The sequence below is a fragment of the Cervus elaphus genome, chromosome 18 (genome assembly GCF_910594005.1).
Source record: "Cervus elaphus chromosome 18, mCerEla1.1, whole genome shotgun sequence".
Taxonomy (NCBI): Eukaryota; Metazoa; Chordata; class Mammalia; order Artiodactyla; family Cervidae; genus Cervus; species Cervus elaphus.
In genome coordinates, this window is record NC_057832.1 from 83,777,954 (window position 1) to 83,797,243 (window position 19,290).

General features: G+C 46.4%; 1 protein-coding gene across 8 annotated transcripts in view; it reads right to left on the reverse strand.

Moving 5' to 3' along the window:
• Positions 1–16,495, reverse strand: part of CCM2 (CCM2 scaffold protein) — a 51,492-nt gene extending 34,997 nt beyond the window's left edge. For 2 of the 8 annotated variants that reach the window (XM_043872019.1, XM_043872012.1), the window contains exons 1-2: positions 16,306–16,470; positions 336–491 (exon numbers count right to left, since the gene is read on the reverse strand). In XM_043872019.1, the coding sequence (XP_043727954.1) occupies positions 336–491; positions 16,306–16,335 (186 nt within the window). In that variant the 5' untranslated portion in view covers positions 16,336–16,470. Of the gene's footprint in view, positions 1–335; positions 492–13,836; positions 13,901–14,949; positions 15,038–15,128; positions 15,186–15,726; positions 15,820–16,305 lie in introns of all 8 variants that reach the window. The other 6 variants (XM_043872020.1, XM_043872017.1, XM_043872014.1 and 3 more) reach the window with 5 other exon arrangements.
• Positions 16,496–19,290: the final 2,795 nt, after the last annotated feature.

The following is a 19,290-nucleotide window of genomic DNA, read 5'->3' on the forward strand; positions in this document are numbered from 1 at the left end:
CGTCCTCCCTTGGGTGTCACAAATGAAACTCAGGCACGAGTCCATGACTGTGACTGCAGTCTTTCCTGACCTTTTCCCTAAATCATTTTCGAACTCAGATCTTGGGTCCTGACTGACTATAAATCCACAGCAGACCTGACACCCACAATCTTTTACTCCTTAGGCGAAGACGGACAAACCCAACCACCTACAAAAAGCTCCTCATCTCGCTCACCAGCCACCGGTTCTCAGACCCGGAAGCCAGCAGGAACCCTCCACCCCATGCTCCCAAAGTGAAGGTCACAGGACCCAATAGTCATTCTAGATAGCTCTTTCCACACTGGGTTTGCACCTACCTCGTTCTCCATGGGACACCCTGTCGGAAAGTCTGTCTGAGGAGGAATTTCTCTGGGGGGATTCTGGTTCCTCCCCCTCTGCCGACAGTTACTGTGCATTCTCCTCTGTTCACTTCTGATCTGGTTGAAAAATATGGTCAGATGTTCGCCCTCCCTCTGAAAAAAACATGTGAATGAACAGGAAGACCAGAAACCACAGCTTCCTTCTGCAAACCCCACTGAAGCTGTTTAGTTTTTTGAAAAAGTTTAAGAGGCAGGCAACACCCTGAAACTGCTGACAAAATCCAAACAGGCTGCGTGCACAAAAAGATGCGAAGAAAACCCACACATCTTCATATAAACCAGTGCTGCACACCTTCTTACTGAACCACATCTTCTAACTAAACCAGTGCATCTTCTTACTAAACCAGAACATCTTCTAACTAAACCAGTGGATTTTTCTAATTTAACCAGTCCATCTTACTAAACCAGTCCGTCTAAGTAAACCATTACATCTTCTTGCTAAACCAGCACATCTTCTAAATTAACCAGCACATCGTCTTACTAAACCAAATACATCTTTCTAAAACCAGCACACCTTCCCTACTATCTCTAGCATGTAGAGTCCATGGGTGGCCTCCCCATATTTCCAGCCAATATGGTATAATCAGCTAAAGGACATTATTTTGGAAGTTTGACCATTCTGCAAAACCAAACCAGAGTTAGAAAGAATGAGCGAGCAAGCTGAGAGCACTGTTGGGGCTCCCCCTCCTGACCACGCAGTGTCCCTGACGCAGCGGGAGCGGCCAACTTGCCTGTTTCAGGCCGGCTGGCATCTGCTTTGGGGCAGAGCAGTCCACAGGGCCTGGACAGAGCACACCTCCATGACCCTCAGCCTACAAAAGCCTCTACCTGCTTCCAGGACTCTTGAGTTTAAGATACAACTGAAACTAAAGAATATGTCCCTGAGCAAGCTCACTTTAACTTCTTCAGGGTCAAATCTGATCCTGAAAAGGGGAAACTGGGTTTGTCGATGGTGAAGATTCTTACACTCACTGTATAGTCCAAAATGGCTGCAAAGAGAAGCAGCTACTTAATTAACCATTCTGGTTAATTAGAGTGACCACATATAATCACAACTCAAAACATAACAAATGTAATACAATTTTACTAATATTAGATTTATTAACATTAGATTCAGTTCAGTTCAGTCACTCAGTCGTGTCCAACTCATTGTGACCCCATGGACTGCAGCACGCCAGGCCTCCCTGTCCATCACCAACTCCCAGAGTTGACTCAAACACATGTCGATTGAGTCAGTGATGCCATCCAACCATCTCATCCTCTGCCGTCTTCTCTGGCCTTCAATCTTTCCCAGCATCAGAGTCTTTTCAAAATGAGTCAGTTCTTCACATCAGGTGGCCAAATTAGATTTGATCAAGTCAAAGTGCTAATTTTCAGTAGTTTTCTGCCCATAAAAATGACTATTTCATATGGTTCAATTTAAACTGCAACAAAGTTTAATATATCTAGATTCTGAAAAGACTGGTTCAGAAGAGTCATTTCATGTCTTAATTACTACCACACATGCTGCAGATGTAGAAAATACAGTAAACCGGGAAAGCAGTACCGCTCTAGATTTGTTTGAGCAAACATCTGGTACTGTCTGGTACTGTACTCTTTAGAGACACAGGGCACTGCAGGTACCATCTGGGCTCCGATTTCTCCTTCTTTCTAAAAGCTGTCCCCACAAAGCAGGACCAGGTGGTCCTGAGGGGAAGGGAATCAAGAGTGATATACAAAGACCTCAGGATGCAGAGCGGTCCCCATGCCTCATCTCGGCTAACTGTGGGGCCTGAGTCCGCTGCCTGCTCCCCAAGAGGTCCCCCTGCATGCACACACAACCCTTCTGAGGCCCCAAAGCTGCCCCACCTAGGGAAACAGAGGAAACTAAAGGAAACCAACCAGCTGCACATGTAAGCCTACCTGTTCTGCTCTCACAGATGCAATGATCACCAGGGTGAACACAGAAGAGAGAGGCCAGGGAGCACAGAGGGCAAATGAGAGCCTGGACAGGCGCTTAAATTCTAGAGGGTTTAGAGGCATTTGAGGAGAACAGCATTCATAAATGCAGCTGAGGGAGAGGGAGGGGCATTTCCTACAAACTGCGAGGCTCTATCTAACTCAAGTGTGATGTTTTTTGCAAGAACGCTTCCATCAGAGGGCACATGATACGGGGCAGTGACCTGCCTCAGATGGCCATGGACTGGCCCCTTTGCCTCATATTTGGATATGATATTTTTCAACAGTCTAATTCCGCCATTCCTTCTTCCTCTATTAGCAGAAATATTTACATAAAGATGCCTTTTCCCTCCTTGACTTTTTGGTCACCCCAAGGTACCAATCATTCAGAAAAGTTAAATGCATCATCCTTTCTCTTTGGCCGTAGCTTTCACAGCAATGCTGGTTCCCTGGAACCACCCAAGGTGAACGGTATGTTCAGTTCAGTTACTCAGTCGTGTCTGCCTCTTTGCAACCCCATGGACTGCAGCACGCCAGGCTTCCCTGTCCATCACCAACTCCCACAGACTGCTCAAACCTATGTCCATCGAGTTGGTGATGCCATCCAACCATCTCATCCTCTGTCATCCCCTTCTCCTCCCACCTTCAATCTTTCCCAGCATCACAGTCTTTACCAATAAGTCAGTTCTTCGCATCAGGTGGCCAAAGTATTGGAGTTTCAGCTTCAGCATCAGTCCTTCCAATGAATATTCAGGACTGATTTCCTTTAGGATGGACTGGTTGGATCTCCTTGCAGTCCAAGGGACTCTCAAGAGTCTTCTCCAACACCACACTTCAAAAGCATCAATTCTTCGGTACTCAGCTTTCTTTATAGTCCAACTCTCACATCCATACATGACTACTGGAAAAATCATAGCTTTGACTACCTCGACCTTTGCTGGCAAAGTATTGTCTCTGCTTTTTAATATGCTGTCTAGGTTGCTCATAGCTTTTCTTCCAAGGAGCAAGTATCTGTTAATTTCTTAGCTGCAGTCACCATCTGCAGTGATTTTGGAGCCCAGAAAATTAGTCTCTCACTGTTTCCATTGTTTCCCCATCTATTTGCCATGAAGTGATGGGAATGAAAGCCATGATCTTAGTTTTCTGAATGTTGAGTTTTAAGCCAACTTTTTTCGTCATCTTCTCATGGATGCTCCAGGACACCCCAGGCCAGTGGCGACCTCTCCCGCCACTATGAGTGGCATAGTGGAATCTGCCACTATTCCGATGGGCACTGCTGCTCCCAGAGCAAAGAGCTACCTCAGGCCCACCACCACTCACTGAAGGTGCTGCTGCCTCCCGGGGCTCTGTGCCAGAGACAGCGAGGAAATAAGCATCTTGTGTTTAAGAGAAAAACTTCCAGAGTTTATAGAATTCAAATTTAGGATTATAGGGTTATTGATTGTCTTCCTTGGTATTCTCTGCACCTACCCAATCCTCCTAGGATGAAAGTCAGAGAATAATGTTGCTAATGTAACTATGTTCCACAAATCCTAACACAATTGTTAAGAGCTGCAAAATAACAATATCAGTATTATATTTCCCTGGTAGCTTAGTGGGTAAGAATCTGCCTGCAGTGCAGGAGACTGGGGTTCAATCCCTGGGTCGGGAAGATTGCCTGGAGAAGGAAATGGCAACCCACTCCAGTATTCTTGCCTGGAAAATCCCATGCAGAGAGAAGCCTGGCAGACAACAGGGCCTAGGGTCTCAAGAGTCGAACACAACTTAGTGACTAAACCACCACCACCACTATTACTAATAAAATGATTACTGAAAACAATTTGTGACTTTTTACGTCCTTAGTGCATGTCCCACTGCCGGCCTGCTGTCAAATTTCTATCATTTAATTAAGTGAAATAATTCCTCTCTGTGGGGTTCCGTCTTGTTTGGTTTTGCTATTTTTATACTTCGCTTTTGATTTTTTTAAGTGACTTTATTTTTTAAAATGTTTGGATTCAACTTGTAATATTGTAAAACATAACATGGTTTCAAACTCACAAGGCCCACGCTAAGAGACCAACCCCTCCCCACTAGATAACCATCTAAGCAGCAGAGCATTCAGATCCACACCCAAGCACAAGGCTCCACGCTGCCTCCCACCCTGCAATGAGGATGTAACAGTTTCGTGAGCCTGTATCCCAGGGGTGGGAAGTGGCCAAAAGGAACAGCTTGGTACACAAACTGCTTCATGTTTTTGCCAATGCTTCCTTCGAGGTTTCTGGGAGTGAGATGCTGGGTCATTCAGGGCACCTTAGTTCAGCCAGGCATTGCCCCTTACAAGGTGTCAGGGCTGTGCTGGTCAGTTCCTCATGCGTGACCAAGCAGGGATTTCTGCTGGCCTGAAAGGTGAAAAGGAGTAGCTCATTCTTTGTTTTCTTTGGTCTTAATTTACATTTCTCTCATTATGCAAGAGTCTCAGTTGCCTTTTCACACATTTAAAAGCCATTTACATTCCTTTTTCAGTCTTTATTCTCTCGACTTGTTTTTTCTTATCAGGTCCTGTTTTTGTCTTCCCTATTTTTAGAAGCACCTTACACAGGGAGTAATTACTTTTTGTTTTGTAAGTTGCAAATATTTTTCTTAATTTGTTGTCTTTTTACTTTGCTTGTTGTTTAGTCGCTAAGTCACATTCAACTTGTTTGCGACCCCATGGGCCATAGCCCGCCAGGCTCCTCTGTCCATGGGATTTTCCTGGCAAGAGTACTGGAGGGAGTTGACTATTTCCTTTTCCAGGGGATCTTCCCAACCTGGGATGGAACCTGGGTCGCCTGCATTGCCTGCAGATTATTTACCACTGAGTCACCTGGGAAGCATTTTTACTTTATGCTTATGTTATCAGATCTGCGTTTTCCCCTCACTGCTCTGAATTTTGAATAATGAAAGGTCCCACAGCTCCCACATCACTGAAGAATTCACCCATCTTTTTGCCTAGTACCTTTATGGCTTAATCATTTTTGCTTTTACTTAAATCTCTGAACCACCTTTGTTCACTCTAGTGTAGGAAGGATGGATCTGCTTTTATCCCTTTCCATACAACCAGTTACCCTAGTACCACCCATCAGTCAATATCCCCACCACTTCAAAATGACATTTTACTGTGCTCTTAGGTTCCCCACGGAGTGAGGTCTGTTTCTGTATTTTCTCCACTTCCTGCAGCTTATTCCAGGACAACCCCACAGCTTTAATCAGAGGGATGACAGCATGACCCAATCTGGGGTTGTTCCCTTGCTTTTCTTCTTTTTCAGAGATCGTTCTTGCCTGTTCATAACACAAATGAGCTTTAAGTCAAGTGATGTCCCTCCATTAAAGAGTCCAAAGGTATATTTATTGGGATCACATTAAAAATTAACTCAAGGAGAGCTGATACAGTCAGGACGCCGTTATTTACCCAAATACAAAGTGTCTTCCACTCCTTTAAGGTCATGTTTGTATGTTTCAGGAGTTTCTCTTATAGAGATCTTAGTTCCCCTACCAGGGACTGAACCTGTGCCCTTGGCAGTGAAAGCCTGAAGTCTTAGTCACTGGACCACCAAGGAATTCCCTGGATGTTTTTGTTAATTTTAACCCTAAAGTATGTATTTGTCATCATAAATAGGACATTCTATTATAGGCTGGAGTTCCAACAGAACAAAGAGAAAAGCCAAGCTGGCTAGGGAGGCTGTGGAGCAACTGGGTGGGAGGAGATGGCTACTGATACAAGAGCCCAGGCTGGGATGTGGGACCTAGTCGGGGAGGTCTGTCGGGAGGAGGACAAGGTTGAGGAGCCTGATCCCCCATGGCCTACACATTCCTGTGTTGCTGAACTGAACACTGACTGTGGTTTATCCGTTTGAGCTGCACTAGCTGTTTTCAATGACCCACGTAACTGAGAGAGAAGCTGATGTGAGGGCCTGGAGATTGGTGTAGGTGACCCTGCATGGCAAGAGTGGCTAGCAGCCCTAAAGGACCAAGACACACTACTGATCCCAAGTCTGGGCTCAAGGCTCCACCCAGTCAGGGTAACAGAAGCCTCTGGTTTATGGAGCTCTCAAACAGCAGGGTCACTGCACCCACTTGACCCAGCATGGCAACCAGGCCTGAACGTGTTGCTACAATAGGTAGCTCCCTGACTCCCGCCTCGGACACTACCAGGGCCTTCCAGAAGAAAGCTGTGCCCTCTAGGAAGAAAACAAAAGTCAGTCTGCCTGCACCTGGCAAAGTGAGCAGTAGGTCTTTACTGTCTGAACTCTCCATCAGCCACCCAAAGCCAGCACATGCGGAATGACGCCGGAGCTTCATTCTTGTGGGAGTCATAGCACACCGACAGCCGCCACCGCAGCACTAACTCTGTAAGGGTTCACAGGAGTTCCCAAGCGAGTTCTGCAGTTTTCCTTAGTTCTGAAATTATGTCAAAATAAAGAGATTCTTAAACAACACACATCAAAACAGCACACATTTTACAAGGGCACACACAAACAAAAGGACCCGAGTAAAATAAGTAAGGATGGTTGCCAATAAAGGAGGGGTATGAAAGAGGAGTGAGGACTGGGTTTCAAAGAAAAAGAGCAAATAAGGGAAGAAATAAAACCAAGAGAAAGCACCAGATAGGCCTGGCAGGAACCAACCATATGTATGATTAACTTATTCCTCTGTATCTGAGATCCAAAAATGGAAGGAAAAAGACAGAGAGGCAAGAACACAACACTCTACTGCTGAAAGTGGGCGTTCAACGAGATGAGGCAGACAGAGGCGGCAGACCCAAGAGGGATGTGGCACCGGGGAGTCTCTGGAAATAAGGATTTCCCAAGCAGGTGTTTTGTACTCTGGGAAATTCATGGCTATGGAATGTCTTCTACCCAGAGTATTCCAGGTGATAAAATACCACCAACAGAATGTGCAGCAATGGGTTTTTCTGCCTCTGGTAATTATGATAAAAACACAGCTCTGGGGGACTTCTCTGATGGTTCAGTGGTTAAGAATCCACTTTGCAAAAAAAAAAAAGAATCCACTTTGCCATGCAGGGGACACGGGCTGATTCCTAGCTGGGGAACTAAGATCCCACATGTCCTGGGGCAACTAAGCCTGTGCACCACAACTAGAAAAGCCCACGCACCGCGAAGGAGACCCAGAGCAGCCGAAAATTTAAACAGAGAAAGACACAGAGTGCAAACATGCAGCCAGTGTGGCTATATTAGTATCAGACCAAAGAGATTTCAAAAAAAGGATTACCAGAAATAAAGATGGTCATTTCATAACGAAAAAAAAAACCATTTCAAGACACAGTAATCCTATATATGCATATACATAAGAAGAGTTTCAAAAATACACAAAGCTAAAATAAACAGAACTACAGGGAGAAACAAGCAAATCTAAAACAATAACTGGAGATTTTAACACCCTCTCTCTCCTTTCTCTCAACAACTGACAGAATTAGCAGACAAAAATTCAGTAGGAAATGGCTTGGCAGTGTTTTATAAAGTTAAACATATAGTTCCCATATAACTGGGCAAGTCCATTATTAGCTATCTGGGGAAGAGAAATGACAACATACGTCCACACAATGAGTCATTCACAGATGTTCATAGAAGCTTTTCATTATAATACAAAACCAAAAAGAACCTAAATGTCCACCAAAGGTGACAGGAATCAAATTGTGGTATATATGTAAAATAGAATACTGATGTTGTTGTTCAGTCATTAAGTTGTGTCTGACTCTTTGCAACTCCCATGAACTGCAGCACACCAGGCTTCCCTGTCCTTCACTATCTCGAAGTTTGCTCCAACTCATGTCCACTGAGTCAGTGATGCCATTCAATCATCTCATCCTTTGTCTCACCCTTCTCCTCTTGCCTCCAATCTTTCTCAGTATAGTGTCTTTTCCAGTGAGTTAGCTTCTCTTATCAGATGGCCACAATATTGGAGCTTCAGCTTCAGCTTCAGCATTCCATTCAATATTCCAATGAATATTCAGGACAGATTTCCTTCAGGATGGACTGGTTTGATCTCCTTGCAGTCCAAGGGACCCTCAATTGTCTTCTTCAGTATCACAGTTCCAAAGAATCAATTTTTGGTGCTCAACCTTCTTTATGGTCCAGTTCTCACATCTATACCTGACTACTGGAAAAACCATAGCTCTGACTAGACGGACCTTTACTGGCAAAGTGATGTCTCTGTTTTTAACATGATGTCTAGGTTTGTCACAGCTTTCCTTCGAAGGAGCAAGAGTCTTTTAATTTCAAGTCTGCAGTCACCATCCGCAATGATTTTGGAGCCCAAGAAAATAAATTCTGTCACTGTTTCCATTGTTTCCCCATCCATCTGCCATGAAGTGATGGGACCGGATGCCATGATCTTTGTTTTTTGAATGTCGAGTTTTAAGCCAGCTTTTTCGCTCTCCTCTTTCACTTTCACCAGGAGGCTCTTTAGTTCTCTTCACTTTCTGCCATAATGATGGTGTCATCTGCATATCTGAGGTTACTGATGTTTTTCCCAGGCAATCTTGATTCCAGCTTGTGCTTCATCCAGCCTGGCTTTTCACATGATGTACTCTGCATATAAGTTAAATAAGCAAGGTGACAATATACAGCCTTGATGTACTCCTTTCCCAATTTGGAACCAGTCTGTTGTTCCATGTCCAGTTCCTACTGTTGCTTCTTGACCTGAACACAGGTTTCTCAGGAGGCAGGTAAGGTGGTCTGCAATTCCCATCTCTTTAAGAATTTTCCACAATTTGTTGTGATCCATACAGTCAAAGGTTTTAGCAGTTAATGAAGCAGAAGTAGACGTATCCCATGCATTGGAAGGCAGATTCTTAACCACTGGACCACCAGGGAAGTCCCTAGCTAATGTACATTTAAGATGTCTACACTTCACCATACATAAATTCTACAGCAAAAGAAAATTGTAAACAAATATTGAACTCTAACGATATGTACACTGAAGTGTTTAGATCATAGTGAACTGATGTCTGCAATTTACTTTGAAATGCATCAGAAAAAGAAAATGGGTTGATGGATGGGTAGAAGGATGAAAAGATGGGTAGATATGGAATAAAACAAATACAGCCAACATTAATGGCAGAATCTAGGCAGTGTATATATGCGTATTTGCTATAAAATTCTTGCAACTTTGGTGTATTCAAAACTTTTCATAATAAAATGCTTGGGTAGAGACTTCCCTGGTGATTCTGTGGCTAAGGTTTCATGCTCCCAATGCAGGGGGCCTGGGTTCAATCACTAGTCAAGGAACTAGATCTCACATGCCATAGTGAAGATTTCAGATTCAGTGTAGCCAAATAAATAAATACATAATAAAAATTTAAACCCTTTAAAATGTTTCGGGGGGGCATGGGGAGGAAGCAGACTATGGCTGCATACTCCCTTTTGAGAAATGGGACTGAAGATGCACGATTATTTGGGAAAAGGAGCCTCAGAACAGAGCTGAAAAAGGTCTGACATCAGATTACCATGGGCAGGTCTGCTTCAGACACTGTGCATATCTCAGAACAAAACTGAAGAGTGACATGTCCACCAGCTGTAATAAAACACTTAAGACACAGTCGGTCCCAGAACATTTCCTGACATGTGACAAGGAGGATAACATACCTAACATACAGGTCTGTCCAAGGCATTTAATTAACAAAACTGTATCCCCCCCGTGTAAACAGCAAAAGGAAAATGAAATATTCCAAACCACACCTGACTGTAGAGTTACTGTAACAACACATGGAAGCATATTATATATCTGGGGAAAATAGTGTGTGTAATTTCAAACCATAGAATGAAGAATAAAAGATTCAAATAAAAGTCTCTCTTCCTCTCAGAGTCACAGGTAACAACACAGGTGAAACAACATACCCCAGCCCGAGCAGGTGACTCCCACAACAGGCTTTACCGAAGAACAGTAACACAACAGGGTCAGACTGACCATTTTTCTCACTTTCAGAATTCAACTATTCATTCCACCTCCTGGGTTACAAGATACACACTGCAGTTCACCATCCTAAGCCTCGAACAAAAGCCCAAACTCCAACTTCCTACTGCACTCACTAAAGAGGATTATTTTCATGGCACTGTACACATCTAATGCCTGTGATCAAATCACCTAACTCTTAACACAATCCAGCAGAAAACTGCTACTGTTCAGGCACACTTAGGAGGAAAAACTGCAACATTTTTGGCACTGGCACAGACCTAAGAAAAAAATGTCCTTTTTATTCCTGCTAAATTGACAAATCCAAATCTAAACTCTCAACTGCGTAACTGTTAAAACTGAGCGCCTCATTTGCAGAAGAGCCACTGGCCTAGGACTGAGAGATAAGAAAGAGCAAAAGGAGTAGTGAGAGGGCCCACAAAAATCACCAGTCAGGATGATGGCGTGGAGGCTGGGCAACATGGTTCAGGCCCACGCCCTGCTGTAGACCCAAGGCCACATGACCACAGAGTGGGCAGTTTGTGGCCCAGAGCACATGCAGGTGATCCCGCTTCTTTTGTTTTGTTTTGTTTTATGTGATCCCGCTTCTTAAAGCAGCTCGTCCATGTCTAAGATTACAGTGGAGACCAGGTCCCCAGAACCTCCGGGCTAGATTGACACAGGGCCCCACCAAAACCACCCTAGCACAGGACTGACTACACCAGACTCAGCACATCAACCTGATGTTCAGGGTCAGCTTCAAAATAGCCCACTGTCTTAGTCTGCCTGAACAAAGCACCACAGACCTGGTGGCTTCAACAACAGATATTTCTCCCAGTTCTGGAGGCTGCGCGTCCGAGACCAAGGTGTCAGCAGGGCTGGTTTCTCCTGGGGCCTCTTTCTCAGCTTGGACATGCTCATCTTCTCCCTGATCCTCAGGTCATCTTTCTACTGAATGCACATCCCTGGTGTCCCTGTGTCCAAACTGCTGCTTCTTACAAAGATATCAGTCACATGGGATTAGGGTCCATCCTAGTGACCTCATTTACCTTTAATTACCTCTTTAAAAGCCCTTCTCTAAATGCATACCCATTCTGAGGTACTGGGGGTCAGGGCTTCACCACATGAACTGGGGGGGCGGGGGGGGGATACAGTTCAGCCCCTAACAGCTCGGGGGCAGGGGTGGATGAGGAAAAAGTGTACCTGAAACAAGCTGCCCATGCACTGATGATACTTGACATTGAGGGACAGGGGCTCTGTTAGAAGACTTTCTCTATACTTGTACTTGATGTCTTCATAACAAAAATGTTTCCTTATTCACTCTTATCAAATCACACTCGTTAAAATCCGTCCTCGTCTGTCCACTGAGCTTCCCTTCAAGCTCTGTGGCCACAGAGCTCCTGTGTCTCCTTAGCATCTGCACCCAGCGCAAAGTCAATGGCAATGAACAGTTCTTAAAGGAATGAATGAAAACCCCCAATGGCTTCAGCTGTACCTAGGACCAAAACCAAACTCCACCCTCCCATGCCCTGGGCGCCAAGCCCTCCCAGCACCTCTCCTGCTTCTGCATATCACATACATGGTCCCCCAGGGGAATTAGCAGATGCCTGTGTCTCTCCTGATATAATGGCACTGGCCCTCTCTCATTCTCTAACGTGGTGTGAAGAGCTTACTCTGCAAACAAAATGCAATGTCTTCAGCCCTTCTCACTGCACTAAGCATGAAACAGGCACTCAAATATATAAACAGGATGATTTCACACAGATCAGCTAAATCTATAGTACTTAACTGAGTCACACCCGGGTGGTGATGAAGATGGGGCAGCTGGGTTATTACTGCTGACAGAAATGAAGAAACAAAAGACCACAGTAACTGCAGTGACCAAACCTATAGGGGACAGAAGGCACTTGTCCTTGACTACACAGGGTAGAATACTGACATCCCTTCTCATTCCAAAGCAGTTCCTTTGTAGACTTGTCACAGAAATGTCTTCCTTTACTATCTTCCTCTCAAATGATGATCAGAGCAGAAACAGAAAAGTACTACTAAGATTCTGATGAGCTTTCTGAGTCTAAACTATCACGGTCAGTGGATTATCAATCTGACTGAAGAAGAACAGGGAATCTAAGTTCCTAATGCAAAAAAATAATAAATACATGATACTATATAAATGTTAATTATCCAAACTGGAAAAGGAATGAGACCCATGTTTGCCAGTTATTCTGGACTCATCTACTGATGGCCTGACATCTGGTCCCCACCAGATACCTCCTGCAGTGGTCTTCTGGCCTCCTCAGCCCAGGGCGCCAAAATGCCACCCAAGAATCCCTGTGGCAACTATTCGAGAGAAAACAAAACAAGGTATAGAGGCCCAAAGTCACTCTGTTAACCCATATTATCACTGGGACACCTATAGAATCAATTTAGTTATAAAAGCAATTTACTAGGCCATGACCAGCAGTTCAAAAAAAAGCGAGAGTGCACTGCTTATAGTTAGAATTGTTTCTTTAAACTTTCATTTCAGCCATACAAACACTTACACATACCCACACATACCTGTGGAGAACATACGGCTGCCTGAGGGCTAGTCTAGCGCAAGCTCAGAGTTCCTCATAGACATTAGCCAGGGGATGACTTGGCAAGTACATGAGCTGATAACTAGGGACCCACAACAGAGAGGAATTTTTTCTCCCCACTTCTTATACGGAAACTTCAAAAATTCACAGAAGTAGGCAGAATAACAAATAATGAATACCCACTGCCAAAGCATTCAGCTATCTCCCCTCTTTTCTCTCTAGTCTGAGCAAAGCAAATCTCAGAAGTCATCTTATTTCACCTATAAGTATCTCAGTGTATGCATCTATCAGTTCAGAACTTGATAAAACATAATACAAACATTACACCTGACAAAGTTAATAGTACCTTCATTATCACTTACACCAAGTCCTATATTTCTAGGGTACTTTATAATTTTTTTTTTAAAGAATACAAATAAAATGGATAAATGGAAAAAGATTTAACGTCATTCAGGCTGAAATCATGGGACCTCAGACCCAACAGCAGCAGAAGCAGCAGAAACCAGGACCTGAACATGGCTGAGGGCCAACAGTGACTTTCCACAACTATGTCTTCCCAAGGGCTGTGATCCTCATCTGAGTCAAGTGTTTTTATTAAAAGGCCCACAATACAACTCAGATGTACACCCAAGTTTCCTACAAAAAAGAATTACATCTTGACAGAATAGTATCAAAATTCATGGATCTTGGGTCTGTTCTATAAGGAGGCAGCCTTATTCTCCAAACCCTCAAGCAGGACTTGTGGTCTGAAAGGTACCAGTCACTCTGGGGACATTTAGGCAGGAGAGGGACTTCCGTGGTCACTCCCACTCCCCGGGTCCCAGGCCTCTGGCAGCTGGTGGACCTCTCTATCCACATGCTTATCCCTCAGGCCTCCCCAACTCCCCACCAGCTCCTCCCACACCCCATCACCCAGCGCCTTCTACCGGGCATTACTGGCTCAAGTCATCCTCATCATATGTGCCAGGGTAGCCTGAGAAAGGACAGGGCTGTACCTGCACACTTTATATGAAATCCACTCTGGTCTACTGGTTCTCTGGCAGCTCGATGAGTCCTGTCCTGAGGAAATAGGCCACGTTAGAACAAGCCTGAATAACTGCTCGACAGAACACCGAGACAAGCATCTGAAGACCTGAAAAGCCTACAGTGCACATTTTTTAAGGTTTAAATCTGCACTTTTTGAGGAAGCTAACGTGCAAAGAGAATTTAAATGTCCAAATGCTACTTTCATAAAACTATTAAGTCTTTATTTGCTGCTTTAGCTTGAATTTGTGTTGAAGCTTTAAAATAGAGCGCTCTGGTTAACTTAGCATAATGAGAATAACTTAAGCATCAAACTGAGTTGTATGTGACCTCACACTGAATGGGAGAGAGAGCAGGAAGGTTCTGGTGGCTTGCAATTGGCTGAGAGTAAGAGATAAAGTGTGCTAAGTCGTGGCCTGGATAGGAATCTATGCCTCAGAGCCTTCTGTCTAGTCTGCCTGTGGGAAAATGGGCTAGGGCAGTGGCAAAATACAGAGAAAACACAAAACTCCTGGCTTAGGCAACTATGTAATAACAGACTATCTCCTTTAATAAACAATGTAATGTATTAATCTTCTCTAGGCTTTAATCTTTCCATTGCCTCCAATGATAAAATTCGTGAGTTTCACTGGTTTTTTTTACTTCTATTCCTAAAACTCAGGAGTGTCTTACCACTTCTGTCTCTCTCAATATGCTGAATATTCAAATATTTCTTCCAGAGCTGGTAGAAAGTTCTAGAAAAAATTCAGTCATTCTCATCCTTCCCTGTCACAGACAGGCTAGTACCCACTTGAAATGAATAATTCTCCTTAGCAGACACCGTTTGGACTGACTGTGGAAGATACCATGTGGCTAGGATTGGTCCTCTTCTAGAACTGAGCCAGCTAATCTATAGAATGCTGGCAGCCAAGAGTGCTGGTGACAGGCCTTCTCCTATAGGGTCCTGGCCCACCTGCCTATCTGTGACAGGGAAGGATGCAACTGACTGCACTTCTTACGGAGCCTTCTACCAGCTTTGGTAGAAACATTAAATTCAGATTTTTCCCTTTTTGGTGGGCAGCATCCCTCTGTGGTCAATTGCTTACAGAATCACTTTCTTGGGTTGTTTTCCAGACTTAAGCCAACTTTGCGGGTAACTGCAACTGATACCGCACTTCAATTTAGACAGGTGTGCTAAAAACGTAACAAAACAATGAGTAAATAAAGTGAGAGAAGCAGAACACAATCTCCTGAAGACCATCTGGCTGCACTTCATTTGAAATACCTTTTGAAATGGGGCCCCTTGTGATGAGTAATCCTCAACTGAAGGACACAGCTGGCTCTGAAGAGCAGAAAATCAAAAGATTTATAAAGGTCTGTTTTAAACTTGTGCATAAAAGTGCACATACGTAAAAATGAAAATAACAAGTAAGACACTTGGGATTATAAAGCCTGTACTTAAGAAAGATACATTTCATTGAAATCCACTTTTCATTTCAATGATAGCTTATCCCATGTGGTTATTTGTCTCCTTGAAATGTTGAGTTTCTTTATCAATTACTCGAGCCTGTAATTAAAGACAGTTTAAAAAGTACACAGACTAAGGAGCCTCTTGAACTATGTCCTAAATCCAACTGCCAAATGTAACTGAAATCGCTCAGCTGGTACCAGGTAGAGCAAAACTCAGCCCGCGCCGGCAGAAGCGTGAACGGGCTGTATCATGAAGCAGTTTTTGTTTTTACTTGATACGCCAATAATGAAGTCAACTAAGCAGCAAATGTCTCTACGTTAACCTTACACCCCATTTTCTCAAAGACACTGACCCTAGAAAACTTTCTGGCCCATAACCGGGGCCAGCTGCTCTGCAGCCCCTGGTCACTCACCCGCCGGGAAGGCCATGTGGAGAGCCTAGGTTTGGGGGAGAGTCACTGACCGGAAGGGGCGGAAAGGCGTGGCTCCTTCCTCCCCCGCGCGCCCTGCAGGCAAAAGACCACCTAAACCCATTGTCCAGGGGCTCGTCTCCTACTCCAGCGCGGAGACTGACTCCAGCGACCCTGTCCCGGGCCCGACCGTGCGCCGTTCACCTGGGGGCCCGGGCGTGCCCACCACGCTCACCTCCAACAGAGTGAGCCTCCGGGCCTCCCAACGCCGGACTTCCAACCTGGGGCCTCCCCACGCCGGACTCCCACCTCGGACTTCCCCGTGCCGGGCCTTCCCACGCCGGACTCCCGTCCTAGACCTCCCCACACCGAACCTAAATCAGAACTCCCCTCCACGGACCTCCCAAGTCAGACTTTCCCACGCCCCATACCGGCCGACCGACGGGCAGCCCCGAGGGACCCTCCCATGTCCCCCGAGCCCTTCCCCGCCCAGCCCCAGCCCCTCAGCCTTCCGCCTGCCTAGGTCTGGGGTCCAGCACGCCCCCGGCTCAGCCTTCGGGCGGACGCGCTCTGAAGGCTCACCTTCTTGCCCTTCTTGCCCTCTTCCTCCATGTCTCCGCGAGCGGCCCCCGCGGCCTGGCCCGCCCCGGGAGCGCCGCGCCGCCCGCTGCCGCTACATGCTCGCCCTGGCCCCGCGGCCACCGCCGGTCCTGCGCCGCTCGCCCGGCCGCAGTCGCCGCCCGTGGCCGCCAGGGGCCGTCCGCGCCCTGCACCCCACACCCCGCACTTCCGGGCCGAGGGCGCGGCCCCGCCCCCGCGAATACGCCCCGCCCCGTGCGCGCACGCCCCTTCGGCCCACACGCCCCGCCTCCAACCCTTCAGAGCCGCCGAGAACTAGCCTGCCCTCCCCGCCCCTTCAGGACGCGGGAGCGCGTCTGTCGCGCCCCTACCCACCACCCCCCCACGCCCGTCTGGGAGGGCCGGAGCGCGCCTGCCCCGCCTTCAGCCCGTCCTCCTGCCCCTCAGAGCTACGGGAGCGCCTCCAGCTTTTCAAGTCTGCCGCCATCTTTACGGCAGCCAACTTCCCAGCCTGCCTCGCGCTCAGGGAGCGGGAGCTCGGGCCGACAGGAAACGGAGGGCGGGGCTGGCGGGATGGGTGGGACCTGTGGGGAAGGTAAAGCGCAGGAAGAAGGTAGGGCGTGGGGCCATGGGAGGGGGCCTGTGGGAGGGGAAGGCGGAGCTGACGAAGGGGCGGGACCGGCGGAGAGGGCGGTGGGGATAGAAGGGCGGGGCTTGCGGAACGGGGAAGGCGGGAAGCCAAAAGCTGGGCCTGCTGGAGGAGCCGGGCCTGGGCGAGGGGCGCAGGACCTCTCCCTTTTCTTTTCTCCCTTTACTTGCCATTCCTGCAGGCACTAGGAAGACTTCCTATGTTCCAGACTTCCTATACAAACCCGTCAGGAAAGTTTCAATGCAACAGAACACGTCCGGACCCTACAGAATAAAACTTCGAACTTTAACCAGTCACCTAGAAGTTCAGTTCAGTTCAATTCATTCCAGTCGCTCAGTCGTATCCGACTCTTTGCGACCCCATGAACTGCAGCACGCCAGGCCTCCCAGTCCGTCACAAACTCCCGGAGTTTACTCAAACTCATGCCCATCGAGTCGGTGATGCCATCCAGCCATCTCATCCTCTGTCGTCCCCTTCTCCTCCTGCCCCCAATCCCTCCCAGCATCAAGGTCTTTTCCAATGAGTCAACTCTTCGCATGAGGTGGCCAAAGTATTGGAGTTTCAGCTTCAGCATCAGTCCTTCCAATGAACACCCAGGACTGATCTCCTTCAGGATGGACTGATTGGATCTCCTTGCAGTCCAAGGGACTCTCAAGAGTCTTCTCCAACACCACAGTTCTTCGAACTTTAACCAGTCACCTAGAAGTACTTTTACAATGAGATCCGGACGGATTGGTTTGGCCAAAAAGTACACTGCAAATTGGAGTTAGCTGCAGCAGGCCCACTCTTTTGCCACGACTAAGCTGCCAGTAAGAACCTTGCAGCACAGGTAGCATGTAAACTCACACGAAACAAACCGCTAATTGCCTCAACTGATCTTTTTTATGAGTATTGCCTCCTGTGGCAGCAGTCAGTAGATTATCTCTCAGCTTCACATTCACTCTCAATTCTCATCGCAGGATGGAGTTTGGCCTTTTGAGCATTAGTCCTTTGCCAAGTAACCCAGTATGAAGCTTTGCCAGGAGAAACTGCTTGGAGGCAGTGTGAGAGGGAAGGGGCTTTGTTACCTAGATTCAGTGAGTTTTCTTGGCAGGCACATGCTTAAAGAGGCTTCTGAAGCGTGCACCTTCCTACGTCAGGGGTAGTTTCTCCTATTCTGGGTTCTCCCAAGCACTTGACTCTGCAGTGGGGGCCTGCCAGCAACACCCAGCAGCCGGCAGATTCCTTCAGCACTCATCTTGAGAAGTTTTATATCCGGAGTGGTCAGCAAGACCCCCTCCAAGAACAGTTTTCCCTGCACTCTAGAGCAGGGGTCCCCAATCCTCTGGGAGGCCTGTTAGCAACGAAGCCATCACACATCAGGGGGTGACCAGCGGGCCAGCAAGCCAAGCTTCATCTACCTTCCCCATGGCTCCCCATTGCTCACAGTACTGCCTGAACCATCCCAGCTACCATGCCCGTGGAAAAATTGCCTTCCACGAAGTTGGTCCTTGGTGCTGTGCCAAAAAGGTTGGGGGCCACTGCAGTAGAGGGTTCACTTCAGCAAGCTTTGCCAGCACCTCTCTGCCATTCGGTGAGCTGTAGCTATCCTATCTCTGACAAAGTCTGGACCTCAGCCCCAGGGGAAGGAAGAGCCTGTGTTCCCTGCAGTAGCCTTCAGTACAGTAGTTGCTCCTTGTATCTACTATTCTTGTATTCAGAGTTCTTTTCACGCTTAATACCGATTCCCTTGTTACCCTAATTTTCTGTTATACTTAATAATTCTTTATAGTAAATGTTTCCTACACTGTTTCTATCTCCTGATTGAACCCTATTTGATAAAGATACCAAAGAAATGAGTGGTCTCTAGTACTCCCTAAAGGTATTAGGTATTCCAGTCCCTTTGGCACATAAAGCCGAAGTGTGGGAAATGACTTTTCAATCTCCCTCCGGCAATAATTTAGCTTCCCACATTCACAGACACAAATAATGCAATGCATTCAGTGGTTATTCCCCCACCATTCACTGAAAAGAGGCCTGATATTTTAGATCTTCCACTAATGTACCTTTGCATACTCATCCTGCTATAATGCTGTCAATAACCCTACTAAAACTTCCCTTAACCTAATGTTAGGAAAATCTCACTCAATTCCTATATTTCTCCCTTGCTTTCACACTACCATACTCACACTTCTGACACCAGATGTGTGGGCTTTTTTCCCACACCAATTTTTTGACACCAGCTATCTGTCCTATATTAAATCAATTCTGATATAGCAACCTGTAGATACCATTGGATCTCACTGGTAAAGGGCTCAGTTCCACAAGACTGCCCTGCATCCCACTTCAGATGACAATTA